This window comes from Plasmodium gonderi, assembly GCF_002157705.1.
Source record: "Plasmodium gonderi DNA, contig: Chr03, whole genome shotgun sequence".
Taxonomy (NCBI): Eukaryota; Apicomplexa; class Aconoidasida; order Haemosporida; family Plasmodiidae; genus Plasmodium; species Plasmodium gonderi.
The window spans coordinates 457857-480090 of record NW_021628927.1 but is presented as its reverse complement, the minus strand read 5'-3'; the positions used below and the strand labels follow the sequence as shown (position 1 = coordinate 480090).

The following is a 22234-nucleotide window of genomic DNA, read 5'->3' as shown; positions in this document are numbered from 1 at the left end:
ATACATGTTATAAACACATGCAGAAAGATAATTTTTGGAAATTATCAAATGCCAAGTTTGGAAAATATTTAAAAATCCCTCATTTGTTCTTTTCGTGCATGATCATTTTACTATAAAAATGAGAATGATACATATTGGCACAATTTTTTCATTTCTGATACTCCTATTAAGTATAAGAAGAATAACAAAATGCAAAATAATGAATAATGAAACAAGCCAAATGGACACAATAAAATCTATAGATCAAAGAATTATGGATTTGTTGAACTCAGTTAGCGTCGGTCGATCTGTTGTAAGGAAAAAAAACATATTAAATGATATGTCGAATTATATACAATTTTTAAAAGTCCTCAGCACCATAAATCCTTATGAGCACATGGAAGAAGATGGATTTGTTACAATCGACACAACGGGAAAAAAAATTAAGGAAAAAAAAAATATTCAGATTGTGTATTCCTCCAGAAAGAATTATTACAAAAATAATATGAACGATGTGAAGAGTGAAGTCAATAGTGTCTTATATTCTCCTGAAACGAACAAATGAGTATATTTCAGTTCTGGAATTTACGTGCTAGTAAAGTATGTAAAAATGAAATAAAATAAAATAAGGGAAAATAAAATAAAGTAAAATGTGTAAAAATAAAATAAAGTAAAATGTGTAAAAATAAAATAGAGTAAAATATGTAGAAATAAAATAAAGCAAAATATGTAGAAATAAAATAAAGCAAAATATGTAGAAATAAAATAAAGCAAAATATGTAGAAATAAAATAAAGTTTATTTCTTACCATATGCTTGGCTTATTTTATTCACTGTGCTTGCAATACAAATGTATACCCCTATATCATACACATTTTTTTAATTCCCCTTGGAGAGTATTTTTACACATTTATAGCATTACACTTGTCTGTAAGTTCTGTATGAAAATTCTGTAATAATTTACGAGTAGAATTATTTTAATATATCAATATTCGTCTCAATCATTTTTTAAAAGTCTTAAGTGGTGATGTTTGTATTCCACAAAAATAGTTATCAACAGGCTTTTTTTTTTTTTTTTTTTTTTTTTTTTATTTTCTTAAACAAAAATGAACTCATTTAAAATTAAAATAGTATGTCATTTTTTAAAAAAAACATTAAGAAAAAAGAATAACACAGAGGAGGAAAGAAGTGGGAAATTAGAATTTTCTTTTTTATTTTTTCCCCTCCCGTTGGGAAAACTGCTAATTCAATTGTGTTTATAATTATTTAAAATATTTTTCATATGAATCAAGTCCAAAAATGAAGCATTATTAATTATATCCCACGTGGTCTAGTGGCTAGGATATTCGGCTCTCACCCGAAAGGCCCGGGTTCAATTCCCGGCGTGGGAAAATTTTTTTTTCACATTAATAGTATTCAATAGAAGAAGAAAAATTAAATTTTTTAAAAAAAAAAAAAAATGAGAATCAATTATTATACAAATATAATATATATATTATGTGAAATAAAAATAGAAATAAAAAATAGATCCATAATTCAGAAATTCTGGGTTGTAATTTTTACCCATTTGTATATATATATATATATATATATATTGTGCCAATAATTTTTACGACAAAATTTTATTCTTTTATTTCTACAACTTGCACATAAAGAGAAAGTCATGCAAGAAAAGACATTTAGTAGAAAAAGAGACGGAGAGAGTGTATATTTGAACAGATGTGATATAGAATAAATATTAGTATATAAAAAATATATTTATATAACATTGAACATATTATGATTTGCCGATCATCCTAAGCAAATGTACAGTTGTGAATTTTTTTTTATTGTGAAAAATCTCCTTTTATAAAAACTGAGATTGTAACATAACTTAATCGATAACACAAAACTTAAAAAAAAAAAAATAAAAAAAATGCCCCAATATATTGCTACGAACAAAAAAAAAAAAAAAAAAAGAAAAAAAAAACTAAATGGTTCTGTCAAAAGTACCATAAGTCTTAGTCAAAAAAAATGACACTTTTTCAAATCTCTCATTTTTTCGAATATTTGGGGGTAAGCTCTCCTAAACCTTGAAGCAGTAAAAAAAGAAAAAACACAATTCCTAACTTTATAATACAATTTTCCATTTTAATGGCATAACTTCTGTTCCGTCACAAAAAAATTCGCAAATAAAATATAAAAAGACTATTATTTGACAATTTACATTTTTAGAAAAAGATATGTAATAAGTTACATATAATTTATATGAATGTATATGTTATTTATAATTCTTTTCCTTTCAAAATATAACTTTTTATACTTGTTTTTTCGTGGGGATGCATAAAAAGCTTGGACAGACGGGGAATTGAACCCCGGACCTCTTGAATGCAAATCAAGCGTGATACCACTACACCACCTGCCCTTATAAGTACCTTACCTGCTTTTTAAATTTAGTCATGATTTACAATGACAGAACAATATAAATGTAAGTGATGTTTCTTTTCTTGCTAGTGCAAAATCTGATCGAACATGAAAAAAAAAAAAAAATAAAATAAATAAATAAAAACTTTTTCTTTTTGAAGAATATAAAAAAAAAAAAAGTGCACACGAATGGTGAATATAATTTTTTTTTTTTTTCATGGAAAAAGAATAAAAGCCATTTCACATATTTTTTTTTGCTTTTTTGTCCCTACTTTTTCCCCAACATAATTAACCTTTTTTTTTTTTTTTTTTTTTTTTTTCTCGTGGTCTTTCCTTTTTTGAGGAAACGAAACCTTCATATGCTGAGCACACTGCTTTTAAGAAGTTAAAATAAAAATGGATTTTGGACGACAATAGGAAACATTATTTGCAATCATTCCAGTCGCTTATTTCACATGTATATAAAAAAAGTAGTGGTTATGGAGGAGAAATACTTTTGTGGACGCAAATTTACATTTTTGTTGTTATACCCTACTAGTGTGTGTATCCACTCACACTAAAAGGAATACTGTTTGAGGAATCTACATTTTTTTTTTTTTTTTTTTTTTTTTTTATTCTCGTACTAGGTTAGTGATATTCCAACCGAGCTCATTTCAGAATGCCACATTTGCAACTCTAATCAGATTCATACCCGGACTTCATATATATACATCGAAAATATATAAGCTTTAAAACTTTTTTTTTTTTTTTTTTTTTTTCTTAGAAATGCTACGCAAAGAAAACGCCTTTTAAGACACACACACAAAAAAAACGTATGCATAAATAGGAACCTTGGGATATATTTCACCATAAATGGTGTTTGTGCAGATAGTGAAGAATGTCTTGAATCAGCATTCAATTTTGAGGAGGATTCTCAAGGGTAAGAATGTAGTGAGGAAAGGTAGATATAGTCATAATGATTCTACTAGAATCGTCGATAACCACACGGCGATTAGCACCCCGATTAACACCCCGATTGCATATAGAGAACCTGCAGAATGGAATAAAATAAACGATATGAAAAATGACAAAACGAATGAACTGAATATCCAAGCAGAGAAAAACTACCTAATCGAGTTTATCAATCGTGAAAAAATAATATACGAAGATGTGGAGGACTTAATCACATTTTGTGACAAATTTAGGAAGGTAAGATGCGATTTGCGTATATTAACATCATCGAATAGGGAATATGTTCCATACCACCTTTTTGATTTTTTCTTATCTCATCGCTCATTTGAAAAGGTGCATAAGAACTTGTCACAAAAATTAGAGAAATTAATCGGGAGACAGGACTGTTCAATAAGTTTTTGCAAACAAGACCGGGCCGATGGGGTCGATGGGAGTGGTAGTGGCTGTGACCACATCGACTCTAATGACCATGTTGACATTTTTGTCGACCTTTTTTTAAACAATCCTGACAATTTTCCAGAGAAGGGAAAGCAAAATACAAAGCATGGAGAAAATACAATACGGAAAAAACATGTTTGTGAATCAAAAACTATTAGGGATTGTGGGGAGGGGTTATCATTGTTGCAGTTCAGAGAAGTGAACCATTTGGAAATAGACTCTTATATTAAATTAAGTCTTCAAAGGAACTTTCACATGAAATATTTCACCACAGTTCAGTATTGTTTATTTCCTCTTTTTATAAAAAATTTCGATTTACTTATCCATTCTGTTAAAGGGACAGGGAAAACGTTATCATATTGTATCCCACTCATCCACAAAATCATTACACAGTTAAGTAAATTGAAAAGACATTTTCATCAGATAAAAGAAAGTTATGTATTTGCATTGATAGTGTGCCCCAATATAATCCTAGTTGAACAGACTTATGCAATTATAAAAAAGTTATTAATATATCACCCGTATAATATAAGTTGTCATTATATGCATGGAAGAAAAAATATGAACATGCAAGGTGAAATTATGGAATTAAAAAAAAAAAAACCACATATAATTGTAACAACACCTGTTTCTTTTATTAATCATATAAAATTTTCAACCTCTTTTAAAGATATGTTTTTTTTATGTGACACAATCATTATTGATGAAGCTTATTTTCTTTTAAATTCAAATTATTTGAAAAACATTTTAATCATAAAAAATGTATTACCTAAGGGTCACCAGACTATTTTATTAACTTGTCTTGTTAATAATTTCTTGAAGCATTTAGCATACAGATTTTTACGACTCAATTATGTGCATTTAAATTTTGTCCATAATTGTGTATATGATAACGACACCTTTGCTGATGCCACGTTAACGAATATTAAAAAATCAAATGCTTCTCCAAAATTGTATCAAGTGCAAGATTCTACATCTGCAGACGAAAACAAACTACCATTCCAGTTGTATAACAAATTCAATGCAAAACTGATTTCCATTTATAGAAACAACATTCTTAACTGCACAGATATAGGAAAACTTTGGTATTGTAAGAATGCCAAGACATTTTACAATCACATTAATATGTTCGATGCATATATCGTAGGAAATTTCTGCACTTCTGAGACGAACTATACAGATACATTGGGACATTCTACCCAAATGAACAAAATAAGTTCTGCTATTGAACTTCCCTCCGAGAATGTGCAAAATGGTGATTCCTTAAGTAAATCAAGAGAAGATCCACTAAGAGAACAAGACATGACAAATCAGAAAGGGAAAAATGATAGAGTGAAAGAATATCTCTTTCACAAAAATGAATGTAAAAAAAATGAGGACATAATGATGAAAGCAGACGAAAGGGAGGAGAGAAAAAAAAGAAAAATAAATCAAGGAACACTTAAATTGAATCATAGTGACTATAATAACTACACACAATACAGTAGGAACCATCCAGACTACGAAATAAATAAAGGGAAAAATATACCCACACATATACTTCTAAGGCAAGAATATTTAATATACGAATCTGACAAACTTGCATTAATACTATTCAATATTATACATAAAGAATTTTTATCAAACAAAAAAATTAAAATCGTTCTCTTTATGCCAACAGTTAAAATGATACAGTTTTTTTATGTTATCTTTAAGCACTATATTTTTAAGGGGTACATATATTTGCTTTACCTGAAAGCGAAAAATTTTACTAATGGAAAAAAAATGCCCAGTAATTTCACAAATGGAAATTATTCCTTTGCGAATTGTACTTACGGGAACTCCTTTGAAGGTTATTACGATAAGGAACATGTCAACTTTTCTGTTTCGTCTATTCCATTTGTTTTTACAGAATCTAAATTATGCATCACATCAGTCCAGGGTTGCCAAGATGAAAATGCTTCAAACGAATTACAACAAGAAAATGTATTCCCCAATTTAATTGATATAAAATCACCTCAACTAGACAAGCGTTACCCAAAGAACAGAGAAATTTCAAACATTGCAAATGAATCAAAGGGAGAGGAAGAAGTAGAGAAACAAATGTGCCACATTGATGACATGTACCAAGACGAATATATGATACTAAAAGATATTGTAATTTCTTGCTTACATAGCAAAATGAGTCTGGATAAAAAAATGTACACTTTGAACAGCTTTAACAGCTCCGATGGAAGGGAAAAGAAAATTTTATTCACCTCATCTTTATTATGTCAAGGTATAGAATTAGATAACGTGGACTTAGTAATACAAGTAGGGGTATGCTCAACCATTGATGAATACATTTTGAGAACTAACCTTGCAACATCCAAAAATACACATGGTAGAAGCTTGCTATTGCTTAACGAGTTAGAGGGACATTATTTATTCACATTGTATAAAAATAATATCATCATTAGTAGCATAAGTAAGAGTTATTTGAATTATATATATAAAGATAATCCTATACTGGATGCTTTACTCAAGTACAAAAGAGAAAGAACTAGTGTAACAATTAAGCATGACAAGGAAAAACAACGTTCAACAGACAAGGAATCTATTTCACAGGAGGAGGAAATTAGTCTGGGGAATGCATACAATGAAGATAATGTAAATGGCGAGGAGGTAAATTATACTGAAAAGCAGACGGAGATGGAGATGAATGCTAAGGAAAAAATCCATGACGTCCATAATTCTCCATTGAGACATATCGAATGGCATAAACATGAACACTTGCTATGTTCATGTGAATTGATGTACAGATCACTCCTCGGTTTTTATTGCGAAAAGAGCAAATTTTTCAAGTATGAAAAATGGCAAGTGCCAAGTTTAATTAAAAACATAGTTTATTCTTTTGGCTATTTTGAGAATTTTTATATAACAAAAGAAATGGCTGCAAGACTTCAAATTATAAATGCACCTGACTTGTACATAAAGTTTAATGCCACCCCGAGGAGTGTCCTCATGTCCGCGCTCCCATCATACAAGGGATATAAATCCAAAATTAATGAACTTCGGTTGAAAGGTCGTTTGTCCAATTCGTCAGCCGACACTACTCCCTGTGGTGATATTCCTGTGAGACGCGATGAAATAAACAAGAACGAGGATTCCACATTTAACACGGAACATAGACCGAATGATTTGGAAAAATATTCGAGAAGAAAACCTGAACATGTCATGCTGGAAAAATGTGAAAATGGAGATTATGAAAAACACCCCCTGTATTTTCCCATGCGCACATATTTATCCTGACCTTCGTTTGACAAATCAACAGGCTTGACGTTCCATCAAGGGAGGCAGCCAACCTTATTATTCATCACTCATTATTCGCTGTTCATTATTTTTTTTTTTTTTTTTTTTTTATTTTATTCAGGCAGCAATTTTAGCTAGTCGTGCTTAAGCACCTCGTTGCGTTAGGAATAAATGAATAGTTTGAGTTGCATTAAAAAATTCTACAAATAATATTTGTCTATAATCAATATTCTCCTTCCTTCTTTAATCTTTTTCATACACAAAAACATAAAAAAAAGTGAGTTACTTAAAACGTATTTTAACATGCACAGTCAGGTAAAATACACACAACGTTTAGACATAAGATAATCAAAGAGGGGTGTGTTGTTACGCAAGTCGAATTTGCGTTCAATTCATTCCCGTGCAAAAAGTTAAACTATCTTTCCGTTTATAATTTATTTGTGTTATTTTATTTTATTTTTAAAAAACTTTGCGCCCACCAATTCTGCAAAGAAAAATTTATAAGTACCGATGTGTTCGTAAAACAAATTCGGAAAGAAAAAATTCAAACGTGTTCTCATGTTCTTTTAAGGGGTCAGAGAAGAATATTCAAAAGGAATATTGACACGAAAAAGTAAAATAAATAAAACAAACAAGCAAGAAACGAGACAAATAAATAATTAAAAACAGAAGAAAAAAAAATAACTAAAAAAAAAACAAGCAAAGTAACATGATTAACATTGTGTAAACTAAATAAGCACTTGGCGTAGCAATATGGTCCTCAGAGCACTATGTTGTTGTTTCTCTTCAAAGTATTTACGATAAACCTGGACACACACAACACCTCGTTCCTACTCTTACATGCGTAAAGGACTATGTTTCCAGAACTAAAAAGTAGGACAGTCTTAACAGAGGGATGCAGCACATTTCTGCCGAAAAATTCTTCCGAATTATTTTGCACAAAATAATCCACACTAAATTGTTGAATTAATTTACTTAAAAGGTTATGATCAATTTTTATATATATAATGTTGTTAATATCGGTTACAATATTTTTAAATTCTCTATATTTGTAAATTCTTGAAATGTCGAAATATCTTAATTTAACTTTAAAAACGGAAACTAGCTGTTTGATGTTGAAGTTGTTCATGTCGAATACAATGTCATCTCGGGTGATATATTTCCACCTTTGATAAGTGTCAAATTGGTATATAAATTTTTTGCTACGGAAAATTTTCTCTCCAACTTCATTTGGAAGACTTTTCAGTGAACTGCGCTGATTATCTGCATGGGATCCCGAGTGTAGGTCGACATGATTTTCCTTTTCAATCGAATTTGTTTTTTCTTTTCTGTTTGAAAACTCATTTTCGCATGTCCTTTGTGTTTTTCTTTTTTTTAAACATGTCGACGGTTGACTGAAATATGCTAGTTCAGTAGTTTTATCCATAATCTCATAAAATTGTTGCGAAGAAGGATCGAATTCATATGACATTTTATCATCATTCTTGTTTATGCTGTCCTCTGGATTTATTTCATCTAGGTCAGCATTGTCCTCATTAGGATGACATACATCTGGTATATCTTCTTTTTCATTCATGTCTATGAACATTTCGTCGTCTTTTAAATCTTCAATTATTTGATCGTATCCAGCTTGGGAAGGAAGTGGCCTGCGATTATTTTTCTTAATCCATTTTTTGCACTTTTTCGAATTACTATACTTTTTATATTTTGTTGTAATTTCCTTTTTTTCTTCCCCCTCGTCATATTTCATTTTTGGAGGTGAATGAACCGTTTCAAAGACTTCCTGTCCATAATTTTGAATTTTCCCATTTAATTCTTTAATAACATTTTCGCAAAAGTTAATAATTTTGTTGAACTTTTTGCTTTTCTCTCCTGACCCACAGCTCCGATCTGAGGCTGAGGAGGATTCCTTTGACGATCTCGACGCTTCCACATCTGGGGAAATGGGTTCTTTCAAAATGGGTTCTCTCAAAATGGATTCTCTCGAAATGGATTCTCTAGATGTGGTCCTCTTCAAAATTGATCCTTCCTCCGCGATAACCCCTTCACAGAATGCCTCATCTGAAACATTCGAATCACTATTGTAATTCACCTCAAACTCATCAATGAGATTTTCCCCTGTGATAGCTGCTTCATGGAGATGATCTAGCTCCTGTTCAGCAAGTCCAAACGTTATATATTCACTTTCTCCCTCTTGCGAATCTGAATCATACTGATTAAAACAAGAGGGTACATCTTTCTCTTTGTTTTCACATGAATGGAACTGTTTCTCCTTGTCACTTATTCCTCTAGGACAGCTATTTAGATATATCCAGAAGGTCTTATATTTCAACCTTTTAATGACTTTGATCAAAATTAATAAACCTTTTCTTAATGTTAATGCGCCGTGTACATGTACAGATCCATTTTTATGTATAAAGCAGACAACATAAGGGTTTTGAAAAAATATTTTTACGACATTTTTTCGAATTTTATAATTCTGGAAATAAACAAAATATGTATTTTTCCTTTTCCCTAGACCATCTTTAAATATGGAATCATCTTCATTACAATTAGATGAAATATCATCATAAATTATTTCAGTATTCTTGAAAGACCTCGATATGAGTATTAAATCATAAATTGTAAAAGTGCACATTAAATTCATGGAAATCCATATGTTTTTAATATATATATTTAGATTTAGCACATTATCCAGTATCAAATTATCATTATCTTTCAGCAACATCTTCAATTTCCGTTTTCCATCTTCATGCATCGATATTAGCATATCACACTTGACCAAGTTATTTCCTTGGTTTACATCGATAAATATCTTTCTTTTTCGCCTGTCCTGGTCATGTAAGAGATCCATTTTCACTTCTCCCCTTTTATATGGGATGTCTCCTTTTCTCCTATTGGATAAGAGCTGCATTTTCCCTTTTCTCTGTTTCGTTACATGCAATTACAAATGAATACATACTTATGTTGTACATTTTAATATAAAATTGTTCATTCATAATTGTAATCTGTAAAGATAATTAGCATCATATTATACTTGAATTATGGGGTAATTCTTGAGATTACGTCTGCATCATCTCCTTGTTTTCAAATGGTTGAATACATTATGTGAAGGTAAATATCGTGTGGATTAAAATGATAGGGAAGTACATAACAAACTAGCCATACACAGCCAGGGATTATGTACAACAACAACAAAAAAAAAAAAAAAAAAAAAAAAAATTCTACATTCCCCCGAATGAGGAAGAGCTTACTTTTCAACATTACGTTTGAAACTTTGATAGTTCTCTGCTCTCTCATGGATTATGAGTAGTCAATGAGTAGGAGTACAGGTATAAGTATTCATATCGTTATGTGTTTGTATGTCTGTTCAGATTGGTTTATTATAGCTTTTGAGGGGTACAAAAAAAAAAAAAAAAAATTTTAACTTTTCAATCCTCCCCCACCCCCCCCCAACCACCTAAAATCATTAGGTTATTGGTAAATAGGGATTTTCCTTCTCTTTTGTAGTTTCTTTCCTACCATTTGTTTGACTTCACACAATTGTTAGCTTTTTTTTTTTTTTTTTTTTCTTTCACTAAATGTTTAATATGTTCTTTCTTCCTCATTTTTAATACCTTAACGTGGATAATTCTCAGCGTTTTTACTCTGGGTTGGTTTCATTTATTTTATTTTATTTTATTTTTTTTTCCCACTATTATGCCTTAAAATCGGGGAACAACATTTATAAGTGTGCATAAAAAAATAAGTATAATTGTAACATACACAGAATTAGGAAATGTGGGGATTGCTACATACGCGTAGAAACAAGCATGTTTGAGTAGAATAATGGACCAAAGAGAAAAAAAAAAAAAAAAACAAAAATAAAGAGAATAAAGAGAGAGAGAGAGAGAGAGAGAAAAAAAAAAAAGGGCAGTAAACGAATCAGGGATAAATAACCCATTTATAAACAGTTGACGAAAAACACATTTCGGTTTGGTGAAAAGGCAAGGAATGAAATTTTTTTTGTTTTAACCTCGAAATTTTGAGTTACTCCCTTTCGACATCACATTGGGAAAAAAGAGAAAAACAGGCAAAAAAGGAAGAACTGGAAAAAAGGAAGAACAGGCAAAAAAGGAAGAACAGGCAAAAAAGGAAGAACAGGCAAAAAAGGAAGAAGAAGCAAAAAAAAGAAAAAAAAGAACAATACCATCTGAAAAGCGCTGTAGAATGCTGATGTAATACACGGATGCAGAACACCGATGTAGTACACGGATGCAGAACACTGATGCAGAACCCTGATGCAGAACCCTGATGGAGAACACCGATGTAGTACACTGATGTGGAGTGATCCTCAGTGAGGCTACATACATATGCATACATAAGCGATGTCGATAAAATGAAACCCAAGCGGCGAATAAATGCATGTGCCCAATTTTTCACTCGTCTTGGGCGTTCTGTATGGCCTCCTAAACAACCAGTTTGCAGGATGCGTAAATCTAAGAAACATTGCAAAGAGTGGATTTAATTTTTTGAAGCCACACTTGGAACAATGGAGAGGGAATAACAATGATATGAGTATAATGCATCAAAATCGTAGAGGCGTGCAGCGCTGGAGGACGAGGAAGGTTCACCTAAAAACGGAGACACAAATACGTGACATTGTACTTTACCCCAGCATGGGGAGAAACGGAAAGGTGGGTAGAGAGAATTGGGACATGTCACAAAAGAGTACTGATTGTAAAAAAAGGTGTGTAGAGAAGAAAGTCAGGAAAGAAGTACTAAAAAATGTTTGTTTCAGAATAAATGAGGAGAGTGAAGAACGTATGAGAAAATTAGATAAACTGAAAATAAACAACAACAAGTTGGAGATCATTCAAAAGATTGAAAACAATTTGGAGGGAAGGACAAGGTCTAATGGCGTTTTTGAAAATGATGAAAACATTCAACTTGTGGAAGCATACTGGTTATGCACTTTAAGAAATAAATATTTCTTTTCATTTTTAAAAAAAAAAAAAAAATTAATTTTCAGTGTAAGTTCAGGTGTAGATTCTCTCTCCATGCTATATTCCTTCCTCTTTGTCATTTACAAAATTATGGTAACAATAAGGTACAGAGATTCCCACAGTTACAAGTCGCTTTTAAGAAAAATGAGCAGTGTATACTCCTACTCTAATGAAGATATAAATAAACTGACAAGCAGTAGTGATGGCAATTATGGCATTCACTTCTTCGCTTCTATTTTGAGAAATGTGACGGTCATATACTGCAACCACATGACCCGTGCTGAATGCAGCAAGGAAAGAAATTTCTTGAAAAATATTTGCAAGAGGCACAATTTGAGGTTCCGCACGAAGGCACTGACAAGGAGTTGCATGAACAGGTTAAGGCAAAAAATGAAAGCAAGCCAAATGGAAGAGGCGAAACGTGTAGACGCGGAAAAAGGGGAGCCAGAGGAAAACCCACCAAACCGCTCGAACCGCTCGAACCTATCGAACAAGTGGCATCACAAATTGAGGAACAATTTTCTACAACTGGCAAGAGAGTGGAGGAGAAATGTATATGTAGATCTTACTAAACAGATATGCAAAGAAGACAAAAATGTGGGACGTCATACATGGGATGTTCTGCACACACATTTATACCCCATCAAATCGAATGTGTTCCACGCAGAAGAAAATGATAGAGATTGTCAGAATCTACCATATGCTGAAAGGAGTGACGTGTCGAATTATACCTACAGAACATACCTTACAGATATGGACAATTACATAAAATTGACTAATAAGAAATCCATTTCTGAGATATTGTTAATGGGAGAAAAAAGTGGTACTAGAATAAACACGCTGAGTACATCTTTGTACAGTTCACTTTTGGGAATCCCTCGAATTTATGCATCTAAAAAAATTTGTAAATATGTGAAATCACTCGTATTTTTAGGACATCACAAGAATGACAATAACGAAACATTTTTATTTCAAATTTTCAGAGGGGCATTTATTAAAAATTTAAGAGGTATGAAATACATGACAATATTTAAAAACTGCTTTATATATAGGCCGTTTATCAAACTAGGAAAAATTAACCTGTACACATACATGCAAATTATAAACAAACCTTGGATGTTCGATAGGTCTAATCAAAACCTCTCGCGTTCGAGAAATTTTATTAGAAATATTGTCATACCAAATATATCCCTCATATTTAAAGACAACGGACAATCTGCAAAATGTCTCGGAGGAATTCCGCTGTCATTCAGGGGAGGTCATAACGAGGCGTTCGCCATTAGTAATCAGAGTGATGTCACCTCGACAAGCTCTAACGTGGGAACTGCTTCTAATGTGAAGACATCTGCCAACAGCACAGCCATCGCACCTCTCCAGTTAGCTTCACCACAAGGTGAAGCACCTCCCAAGGAGCTGGAGAAACTCGAAAATAGCATAGAAAATAACACAGAAAAGAATAAGGAAAATAACACAGAAAAGAAGAAGGAAAATAACAAGGAAAAGAACGTAGAACTACGAAACTGCCACGTGTACACATGTCCCTGGCTTGACAACAGGCTGAGCAATCTGATGCAACAAACGAGAGGCTTGGAAAATCATTTAAATTTTTGGATAAATTTATTTACAATTTACCTGCACAGTAAGTACTACAAGGGTGGTGTTGAAAAGACACAGATAGGGGATGATAACATATTTGTCAGAGAATATCTGAACATGCAAAGAAAATTATACGATTCGTTTTTCATAGCACATGATAATAAAATGAATGACTTAATAGCAATTAATAAAATAATGTATGAACATAATTTCTTTTTAAAAATTTTTAATTTCCTTGAATTTTTCCTCTTACCTTCCAAATTCATCCGTATGGAAATTCTGCACAAAATGGTTAAGAAATACGCAGGTATTAGTCTAACATATGGTAACATAGAACGAGTTTACAACTCACTGTACCAGTTTGTGCTTAAGTATTTGTGCATGACTGAGGGAAAAGAGACTATCCAATTCAGGGATGTCTCTTCATCCGATGGGTCAAATGGAGAAATCCATGGACAGGGAGGAGAAGGTAAATATAATAAATCAACTCATTTGGATTTTCAAACAAAAAAACCATATACACAAAAACAGAAGATACGAGTCATACATCTGAACGGAAAGAGCAAAATCTTAGTCAATAAAACGTTATTCAGAATAGTGAAGATCAATCATGCTGATGAGAAGAAGGTGAAAAAGAAGCCCCTTTCTAAACTAGGAGAAAGAGGCGCAAATATTCACATCCAGGATGATTTATCAGTAATGATTTTGAGAATAAATCAAAAAAATGTAAAAACGGTAGACGGAAAAAAAGGGACATATCTATTCATCAAGAAAAGAAAAAAAAAAAAAAAAGAAAAATTCCAAATATATATTCGTTACTTAAAAAAGGATGATTATATATATGTGGAAAAAAAACCAATCAAGGCAACAAAATTTTTATCCAATCGTGGTATTCCATATATATATAAGTTTTCCTTACCAGTTATTCATATACCTAATTTCAAAAAAAACAACCTTCTTTTCTTGTACCTCTTTGAAGAAATAAACAATGATAATTTTTCCGTTCGAGAATATTTGTACAAGAAAAATCTCCAAAATTATTTTATTTACGACATTCGATTTGTTCACACAGACGAGATCCCTTTCAACTTGTCATGATTGTATAGTAAGGGAAGGTGTCCTAAGGGGTGGCGATGAATGATTCAAATGAAGGAACCATATATAATTCCTCCTCCGCACTATTTTTTTTTTTTTTTTTTTTTTTTTTTCCCTTTTTTGCTGACCTTTCAAGTGCATAAAAGCTCTTTAACTCATATTTGTAATATTTTCTTCAAATTTGTCCTCCTGTTAACCCCCATTTGTGTGGGTGTAAGATTGTGACATGAAATTTTGTACTACATTTCTCCTGACCTGTGTCGTTACTGCTTCATATCATTTTTTTTTTTTTTTTTTTTTTTTTTTATGCATGCAAAATTACCCTTATCCCCATCGGGGTGGGGGCGGGACCCCAAATTTTCCACGCCATACAAACTTTATTTATTTTTGCACCAAAGTTGTATGATTTGTTCAAGTGTAAAATGTTAAAACTGTTGAGGAATAGGTTGCACTCGTAGGGGAAGAAGCCTTCCTCTCGAAGTTTATCTTGAAGTTCTTCTCGAAGTTCTTCTCGAAGTTCATCTCCAATTTCATCTTGAAGTTCTTCTCGAAGTTCTTCTCGGAGTTCATCTCCAATTTCATCTTGAAGTTCCCGCTTCTGCTGGAAATGCTGCGCTTGAGCCTATTTTGCAGCTTATATTTTCAGAGAGGCAAATCAAGAATGAGGCATAGGCCAGTGGAGTGAATCAATTATACGAGTTTTTTTTACTTCGACAAGATGTATGAACTGGGTGATGGAACACGGGAGGGTGATACAAAAGAAGTTATGGAAGGGAATATCAACAATATTGCAAACAAGTTAGCCAATATTCTATACATCACAAGCGTTTCCATGAAAGAAAATTTTATGGCTCGTAACAATTTACAATATGCAAAGTTCATAAATGATATGAAATCCTACTGTGTAAATCTCATCCAATCAGTTAACAACATAAGTGCAGATTTTTACAATCACACATGTTTACCTGTACATATCATACCTAGAAATCCATACAACAATATACAAGATGTGAATACCATAACGAATAATATAAGTGTAAATGATAGTACAGAAAAAATTAAGGAAAATAAAAACATTCTTCACATATTTCAAACCAAGTATAAAACCAAAAATTTTAACACCATCCTCAAATGTATTGAAATTTTTAACGATACTATTTTCTCTGCCTTAAACAACATCCAATATGTTAAGGTACTTCCACAAACATACCATGATTCTCAAACATATGGAACTGTTATGTCAGAGCGTTTAAAAAGCAAGGATAAGGATTCGGAACACTTGGAAATGTATATTGCCAAGATCAGTTACGGTCTTTTCTGAACGTGCGAAGGAGAGAGTTCTTCCTTTGTGTGAACTCTGCAAATCGCAAGCAAACTGCATGTCCCGTGTCTTCCCTCGCCTCAATGATACACTGCCCTACTACAACATTACTTCTTTACTTATCTGGTCTTGGAATTCTTATGACCCGCTTGACACATAACCATGAATTCCTGTTCAAGATAAAACTAGTTTTGTAACCGAGAGGTGAAAGTGAAGATGAAATTTTCTTCACACGGTTGAATAGAGAACATAACTTATTTTGTTGTGAAGGTATTTCATTTAAGACCGTTGTAATGAATATGTATTTTTTTTTTTTTTTTTTTTTTTTTTCCCTATACAACTACATTCGACTTACCCATATGTGAGATCATTTTAATTATAATCGAGAAAAGGAGGATTGTAAGAAAACACACATATATCCCTCGTGGACATATGCTTAATTACTTTTGTTTCCATGTTCTGTGAATACCATGAAAAAAGTGTTATAGCTCGTTTTTTTTTTTTTTTAAAAAAAAAAAAAGAACGAAAAATGTGAATTTTCACACATATGTGGCCATATGTGTAGCTGTTTTTTTTTTTTTTTTTATTTTTTTTTCCCCATGCTTGCATCAAAAATAACTTGAGCATGATATGTGCCCATATTTTCGGTTGTCCCTCTGTCACACTAAACTTACATATACAAATTGTTGTTTCTTCCTCCAATTCCAGATCAGACGAACTGATTAAATATGTCAGTACTTCTCTCATTTCCCACTTTGGAGCAAAAGGTGGTCATGTCCTTATCGATTTTATTATTTCGTTCTTCATTCTCATATGTGGGTGTAAAATTATTAAACCTGGTGGTAGTAATGGTCAGGTTGCTTGGAGAGGTTCTAATATTGGCATAACGATTTACATATGTATTTACACAAGTGGGATCATTTGAACCGGTAGACATCATATCCTTTGTTTTACTATCATCATTTGCACAGTTGTAATTAAATCTACTGTTGTTTCTGGGAAAGTTCCAATCTCTTTCACTCCCACTTGTATGTTTGACGAACCGTTTGAATAACATTCCATTGTGTTGCTTAATGCTTTCTCCTCCTAAGGGTCCATAAGAATGAATATAATTTTTAGGAACATTCATATGCAAGTGATGGTGATCCATATTCCTTGAATTCAGATTGTATGTGTTCATATTGTGGATTCGATTGTTAACACAACCCATTGGGGAAAGGTTCATTTGACAAGTCGAATTTGTCACTACATTGTGCTGGCTAGTCCCCTGACCAATTGGGTTGGACCCCTGACTAATTTGGCTAATCCCATGGCTAGCCAAGCAGTTGAAATTTCTCGAATGGCCCATTTTGTTAAGTAAATTATTGTAACCACCAAAGAACGGTTCTTGTCGGAACACGCACATTTCGTCTTTTTGCCCTTGTTGGTTTGTCGATCTGCTACTTCTACATTGAGAGGAATTGCTGCTGCATAGGTTTATGTCACTTTCCCCTGTAGAGACACCGATTCTGTGTATATTGTTGGAACTCATACCATCATTGCACTTGTCAAAATTGCGAATAACATCCCCTCTTATTTTTCTGCACAAACTAGACGAATATATATTGCTCTCATCAGCCAAAACAAACGGAAGGAAGTGATTACTGAACGATTTATTTGTAGATCCTTCTTCTCTTAATAAGTTTTTCTTAATGTTATAGATGCATATATTGGCTTCATCTTTCAAACCATCAGGAACAGAATTGTATTTAATTAACTCAAAGAGGGCAAATAACCTTGCATTTTCATAACCATACACAGATACAGAAAATTGTTTACTTTTTTTCATCAAAGAATTTTTATTGTTGTTTTTGTCAGTCTGCACTAATGAGTTCTCATTCACCCCATGCTGATGATTTATATCATGATTATCCTTTTCCATTTTCATAATTGGCATCTCTGAATTACCGATTTTGAAATCTCTCTCTTCAACATTTTTTTGGACAAACCATTCCGCCCTCCAGCATTCTTTTCCTCGTACAATAACCTTGTAAACTCTTCCTGGAATTTTTTTTTTTTTTTTTTTTTTTTTCTTTTCTGTTTTCACCTTTGTTTTCTGTACTTCGTTTAGTTTTCTTTTACGCGTTCTCAACGATGTACTGAATCTGTGACCTGAGCAAAATTCCTTAGTGGTTTCATTAGGTACCTTATCTGAGGTATAGTTACATGTCTCGTTCATTTTTGCACTCTCCTTGTCTTTGCATTCCTTTTCTTGACATTCACTTTTTACACTCATAGGGATTAGCAACTCTTGAGAAGCCCCATAACATGCACTTTTCTCAGCACCACTGCAAGGATTGCTACACACATCAAGGTTATGTTTTGCCTGCGCATTGGGAGAAGAATAGTCCAATTTTATATCCATATATACTTGTTCCTGCTCCTCCTTGACAATTCCATTAGTTGGGGTTTTGAACTGTGGTATGTATTCACTACTATGTGGATGTTCAATGGTACAGTTTCTTGTCTCTCTCTCCGGATATTCCTCATATTGATTGATCTTTCTGTTCTCATTTTCACATTCACATTCCGAATTTATTATCTCATGAGAATTCCTACACCATAGTTCATGTTCACCTACAATTTTGTTAATCATTCCTCTGTCGGTTACTCTGTTTTTCCATCTCTTCTCGTTATCATTACTTGCACGATTATTCTCCTCATCATTTTTTTCAGAGTTGAATGAAGAGGTACGATTTTGCATACTTATAGAGATGTTATTTTTCTCTGGATCATGAATATAAATCTCTTTTTTAACTTTCATTGCATCATGAGCGTTCAGGAATGTTTCATTAATTTTTCTACTGTTCATAGAATTCGTAGCTCCTTGTTCATTCGTCTCATTGGCTAGGGAGACATTGCTACTTGGTGTATAAATATGCATATTATTTTTTTTTTTTTTTATTATTAAATGATAATTCATTTTGGTGCAATTTCCTTCACTGTTCCGTTTTCTATTATTTTTTCCTCCCTCATTATCAAATGGGGTACCTATGTGAGTGTTGTTTATCTCTACACAACTCCTACGTGGAAGGAAAATTTCCTCCTCTTTCTTTACTTTCTTCGAATGAATTAGAAAACCATTTGTGTCATTGCGTGTGTTCCTTTCATCGCTACTCGGAAGGGTGGTACAACAAAACAAGACATCATTTGCAACCGACAGACATGGGTGACATTGGAATTTTCTTTTCACTGTTTCAAATTTTCTATAGTCAAAAATTTGTTCCTTATTTGTCATTGTGACCATTTTGTTATCCTCTGAAACTTTTACATCGTTTTCTAATTTAATAATTCCACATTTTTGAAAATCTGACTTTGGAAATTTTGTTCCGTTGTATTCGTTCATTATGTTTGGATACTCATTTCTTATTTTTAATGATTGATTGTAAATTAGATTCATTCTGATATTTTTAGAAGAAGAATCTGCATACACATTAGATGTTAGGCTGGGATCACTTCTCACCCTTGAATTTCTAACAAGCCATTTATTTCTATGTATAAATGAAGTGGAATCATTTTCTTTACTCTTTAAGGGAAATTCGTTTGGGGGTAATGAGTTATTATACAATTGGTCAGATATCATCATGCCATTGATGTGTTCATTTGTTTCCATACAATGCACTACATCTATGTATTCTACCTTTTCCTTTTTGTCATTATTGTGAAGACCCAAGTCATTAAGTTTGCCATACTTCAAGTCTAACTCATCGGACATATGCATATAGGTATCGTTTTTTTGCATCTGTGTATGATTTCTCTCTCCTCCAGTTAAATCACAATTTGGTATATTAAAATTAGTTTGGTTATTTATTAACTTTTCTTTTTCATTTTCCTCTTGTCGTTTCCATTTTTTAACCACCATAGTATTTGCATCCTGCTCAGAATTATCCGAATGTGCGAGTTTTCTATTTTTAAGACTCTCTTTTGGGTATTGTGCAAAATGTGTTTCCTTCTGTATATCCACATTATAAGGAGAATTATTATTTTGTTCTTCTCCTATACACAAGCGATTTGAAATGGACGATAAGGTTACGTCATTCTGAATTGAGTTCGGTTCAATCATGCTTGACAACCTACTTGTTGCTGAATATATCCAAGTGTCAAAGAAGTCTTTCTCCACATCTTTATATTTTAATAAAGTATCATGAACCATTTGACATTCGTCAGATTTGTTTCTCCTGAAAAATGAGAAATTCTTCCTATCTCTTCTGTTGCACATGTGATCTGTGTGATTCAACCATTCCCCATTGAGTGGGACGCTTACCGTGCCCCTGTGCATTTGATTTAATGTTGTAAAATCACCAATTTGTTTGCCAAAAATAAGAAATTGACAAAAAAAAAAAAAAGAAATAGTGAATCAAGATCTATATCTTGTGATGGACAAGTAACTACTGATTTGGTGGGGCGCTAGGGGGGGAATGACTTATTTTTGAAATACAAAAATGAGTCAGAAGGTAACAGACAGAACAATATATTGCACTCTTTCCATATGTCCAAGTGCAAGTATCGTCACCATGATTAAATTTAACTAAGAGCACAAGTTTGTAAAAAAAATAAAAGAGGGCAAAACAAGTCAAAGCAAAAGAAGACATGCCAAAAAAAAAATGGCATAACAAAAGAAGAGATACTAAAATAGATATAACAAAACAGAAACAAAAATATGCTGGTGAACGAAAAAGAAAACAAACTGGGGCGCAACAAATCGTTATAGATTATCTTAATTTTTTTTACAAATTATGAAATGATTGAAATTTTATCAACTTTCATCATATATGTAGTTACGTAGGTACGTATGTCGAAGAGGCAAATTACCAACGCTGAAATGTTAGAAGCTTAACAATTTGGCAAAACGGCCTTCTTTAGAACTTAGGTATGCGTAAAAAAGAGGTACAGATTTGTACACATTCTCATTTATGCCAGTTCAATATATCGAATTAACAAATGTAGTAAAAAAAAAAAAAAAAAATAATAAAAAAAGGAGAATTCAGATATGCTGTTTATGTGCTAGCATACATAAGGCTTATGGAGAACGTTATTCCAAATGTCTATGCTTTTTTTTTTTTTTTTTTTTTTTTCCATCCACTTTGTTACATGTACAATTTTAACATATGTCATGTATTACAACAGGATTAAAATAGGAAAATTCATTTTATCCTTGCTGGATTATTTGTAGTGCTCATGCATCCATACAAATATACATTCTTTTTTTTTGCTCCTTTTTTTTCCCTTTTTTGTTCCTTTTTTGTTCCTTTTTTGTTCCTTTTTTTTCCCTTTTTTGTTCCTTTTTTGTTCCTTTTTTTCCCCTTTTTTGTTCCTTTTTTGTCCCTTTTTTGTCCCTTTTTTATTCCTCTTTTATTCCTTTTTTTTTTTTTTTTTTTCTTTTTTAGTTGTGTTTATGTACACCTATTTCGAGTGTACCTTCAGGACACCGAATATTTGTGTGCACACAAGTATATGCGAAAAATAAACAACTGCACCATTTATCAATGTTTTGGGGTTGGTACCAATGTGTGTGTACATTTCAAATATGTTCTACATATTAAGTACTGTTAAAAAGGGAAATGAACAGAATGTAGATAGGTGAATGGGACAATACTTAATAGTTCTATAACTTGTGTACAAGAAATGCCATATACACATTTGTCTACATACATTTGTATATATGCACTTTCCCAAGCATTTTCCTCTTCCTACAAATCCTTAACTTGCATAGCCAGTTCAGCACATGTTTCAACTCATGGAGTCAGGTAAAATTTATTCGGGATATGAAACTTTAACCAAAATTCTGATTGTCCCTATTTCCTATCAGACCTTGTTCTCAACTTTTTTCTTTTCACGCCAGATTGGTATTTTTTTCTTAGAAAACATGGTAAAATGTGTGTGCAATTTTGCTGAGTGTCATAAAAAAGGAAAAAAAATAAAAAAAAAAAATCCCAAAATAAAAATTTTGTATTTACCAATGATCACATGTGTATAAGGGGAACGCAGTATGGTTCGTGTTTCTTTTTCAACAAACATAGACATACAAAATATATACGTTTCACATTTATTTTTTTATTTTTTTCTTTCTCGGGTTTGTGTAACACCTAAATTATGAGGTGCTATACCCTTCCCAGATTCTTTACGCAATGTAGGAAAACTGTGGGATATATTTGATG

At 32.2% G+C, this 22234-nt stretch overlaps 6 protein-coding genes and 2 non-coding genes across 8 annotated transcripts; 5 read left to right on the top strand and 3 right to left on the bottom strand.

Moving 5' to 3' along the window:
• Nucleotides 1-118: 118 nt before the first annotated feature.
• Nucleotides 119-544, top strand: PGO_030960 (hypothetical protein; the record flags this gene model as incomplete). The annotated part of the gene is made up of 1 exon (XM_028686080.1): nucleotides 119-544. One exon carries the CDS (start codon nucleotides 119-121, stop codon nucleotides 542-544), a length of 426 nt encoding a protein of 141 aa, XP_028541881.1.
• A 753-nt stretch (nucleotides 545-1297) lies between these two features.
• On the top strand, nucleotides 1298-1369 carry PGO_030950. The gene has a single exon. It is a non-coding gene; the product is annotated as a tRNA-Glu (tRNA).
• Nucleotides 1370-2310: 941 nt separating this feature from the next.
• Nucleotides 2311-2382, bottom strand: PGO_030940. The gene has a single exon. It is a non-coding gene; the product is annotated as a tRNA-Ala (tRNA).
• An 851-nt stretch (nucleotides 2383-3233) lies between these two features.
• Nucleotides 3234-7040, top strand: PGO_030930 (RNA helicase; the record flags this gene model as incomplete). The annotated part of the gene is made up of 1 exon (XM_028686079.1): nucleotides 3234-7040. The coding sequence occupies one exon, from the start codon at nucleotides 3234-3236 to the stop codon at nucleotides 7038-7040; it is 3807 nt and encodes a 1268-aa protein (XP_028541880.1).
• A 760-nt stretch (nucleotides 7041-7800) lies between these two features.
• On the bottom strand, nucleotides 7801-9954 carry PGO_030920 (hypothetical protein, conserved; the record flags this gene model as incomplete). Its single annotated transcript, XM_028686078.1, has 1 exon — nucleotides 7801-9954. The coding sequence occupies one exon, from the start codon at nucleotides 9952-9954 to the stop codon at nucleotides 7801-7803; it is 2154 nt and encodes a 717-aa protein (XP_028541879.1).
• A 1486-nt stretch (nucleotides 9955-11440) lies between these two features.
• On the top strand, nucleotides 11441-14719 carry PGO_030910 (hypothetical protein, conserved; the record flags this gene model as incomplete). Its single annotated transcript, XM_028686077.1, has 1 exon — nucleotides 11441-14719. One exon carries the CDS (start codon nucleotides 11441-11443, stop codon nucleotides 14717-14719), a length of 3279 nt encoding a protein of 1092 aa, XP_028541878.1.
• A 715-nt stretch (nucleotides 14720-15434) lies between these two features.
• Nucleotides 15435-16037, top strand: PGO_030900 (hypothetical protein, conserved; the record flags this gene model as incomplete). The annotated part of the gene is made up of 1 exon (XM_028686076.1): nucleotides 15435-16037. The coding sequence occupies one exon, from the start codon at nucleotides 15435-15437 to the stop codon at nucleotides 16035-16037; it is 603 nt and encodes a 200-aa protein (XP_028541877.1).
• Nucleotides 16038-16746: 709 nt separating this feature from the next.
• Nucleotides 16747-20355, bottom strand: PGO_030890 (hypothetical protein, conserved; the record flags this gene model as incomplete). Its single annotated transcript, XM_028686075.1, has 1 exon — nucleotides 16747-20355. The coding sequence occupies one exon, from the start codon at nucleotides 20353-20355 to the stop codon at nucleotides 16747-16749; it is 3609 nt and encodes a 1202-aa protein (XP_028541876.1).
• Between the last annotated feature and the right edge of the window lie 1879 nt (nucleotides 20356-22234).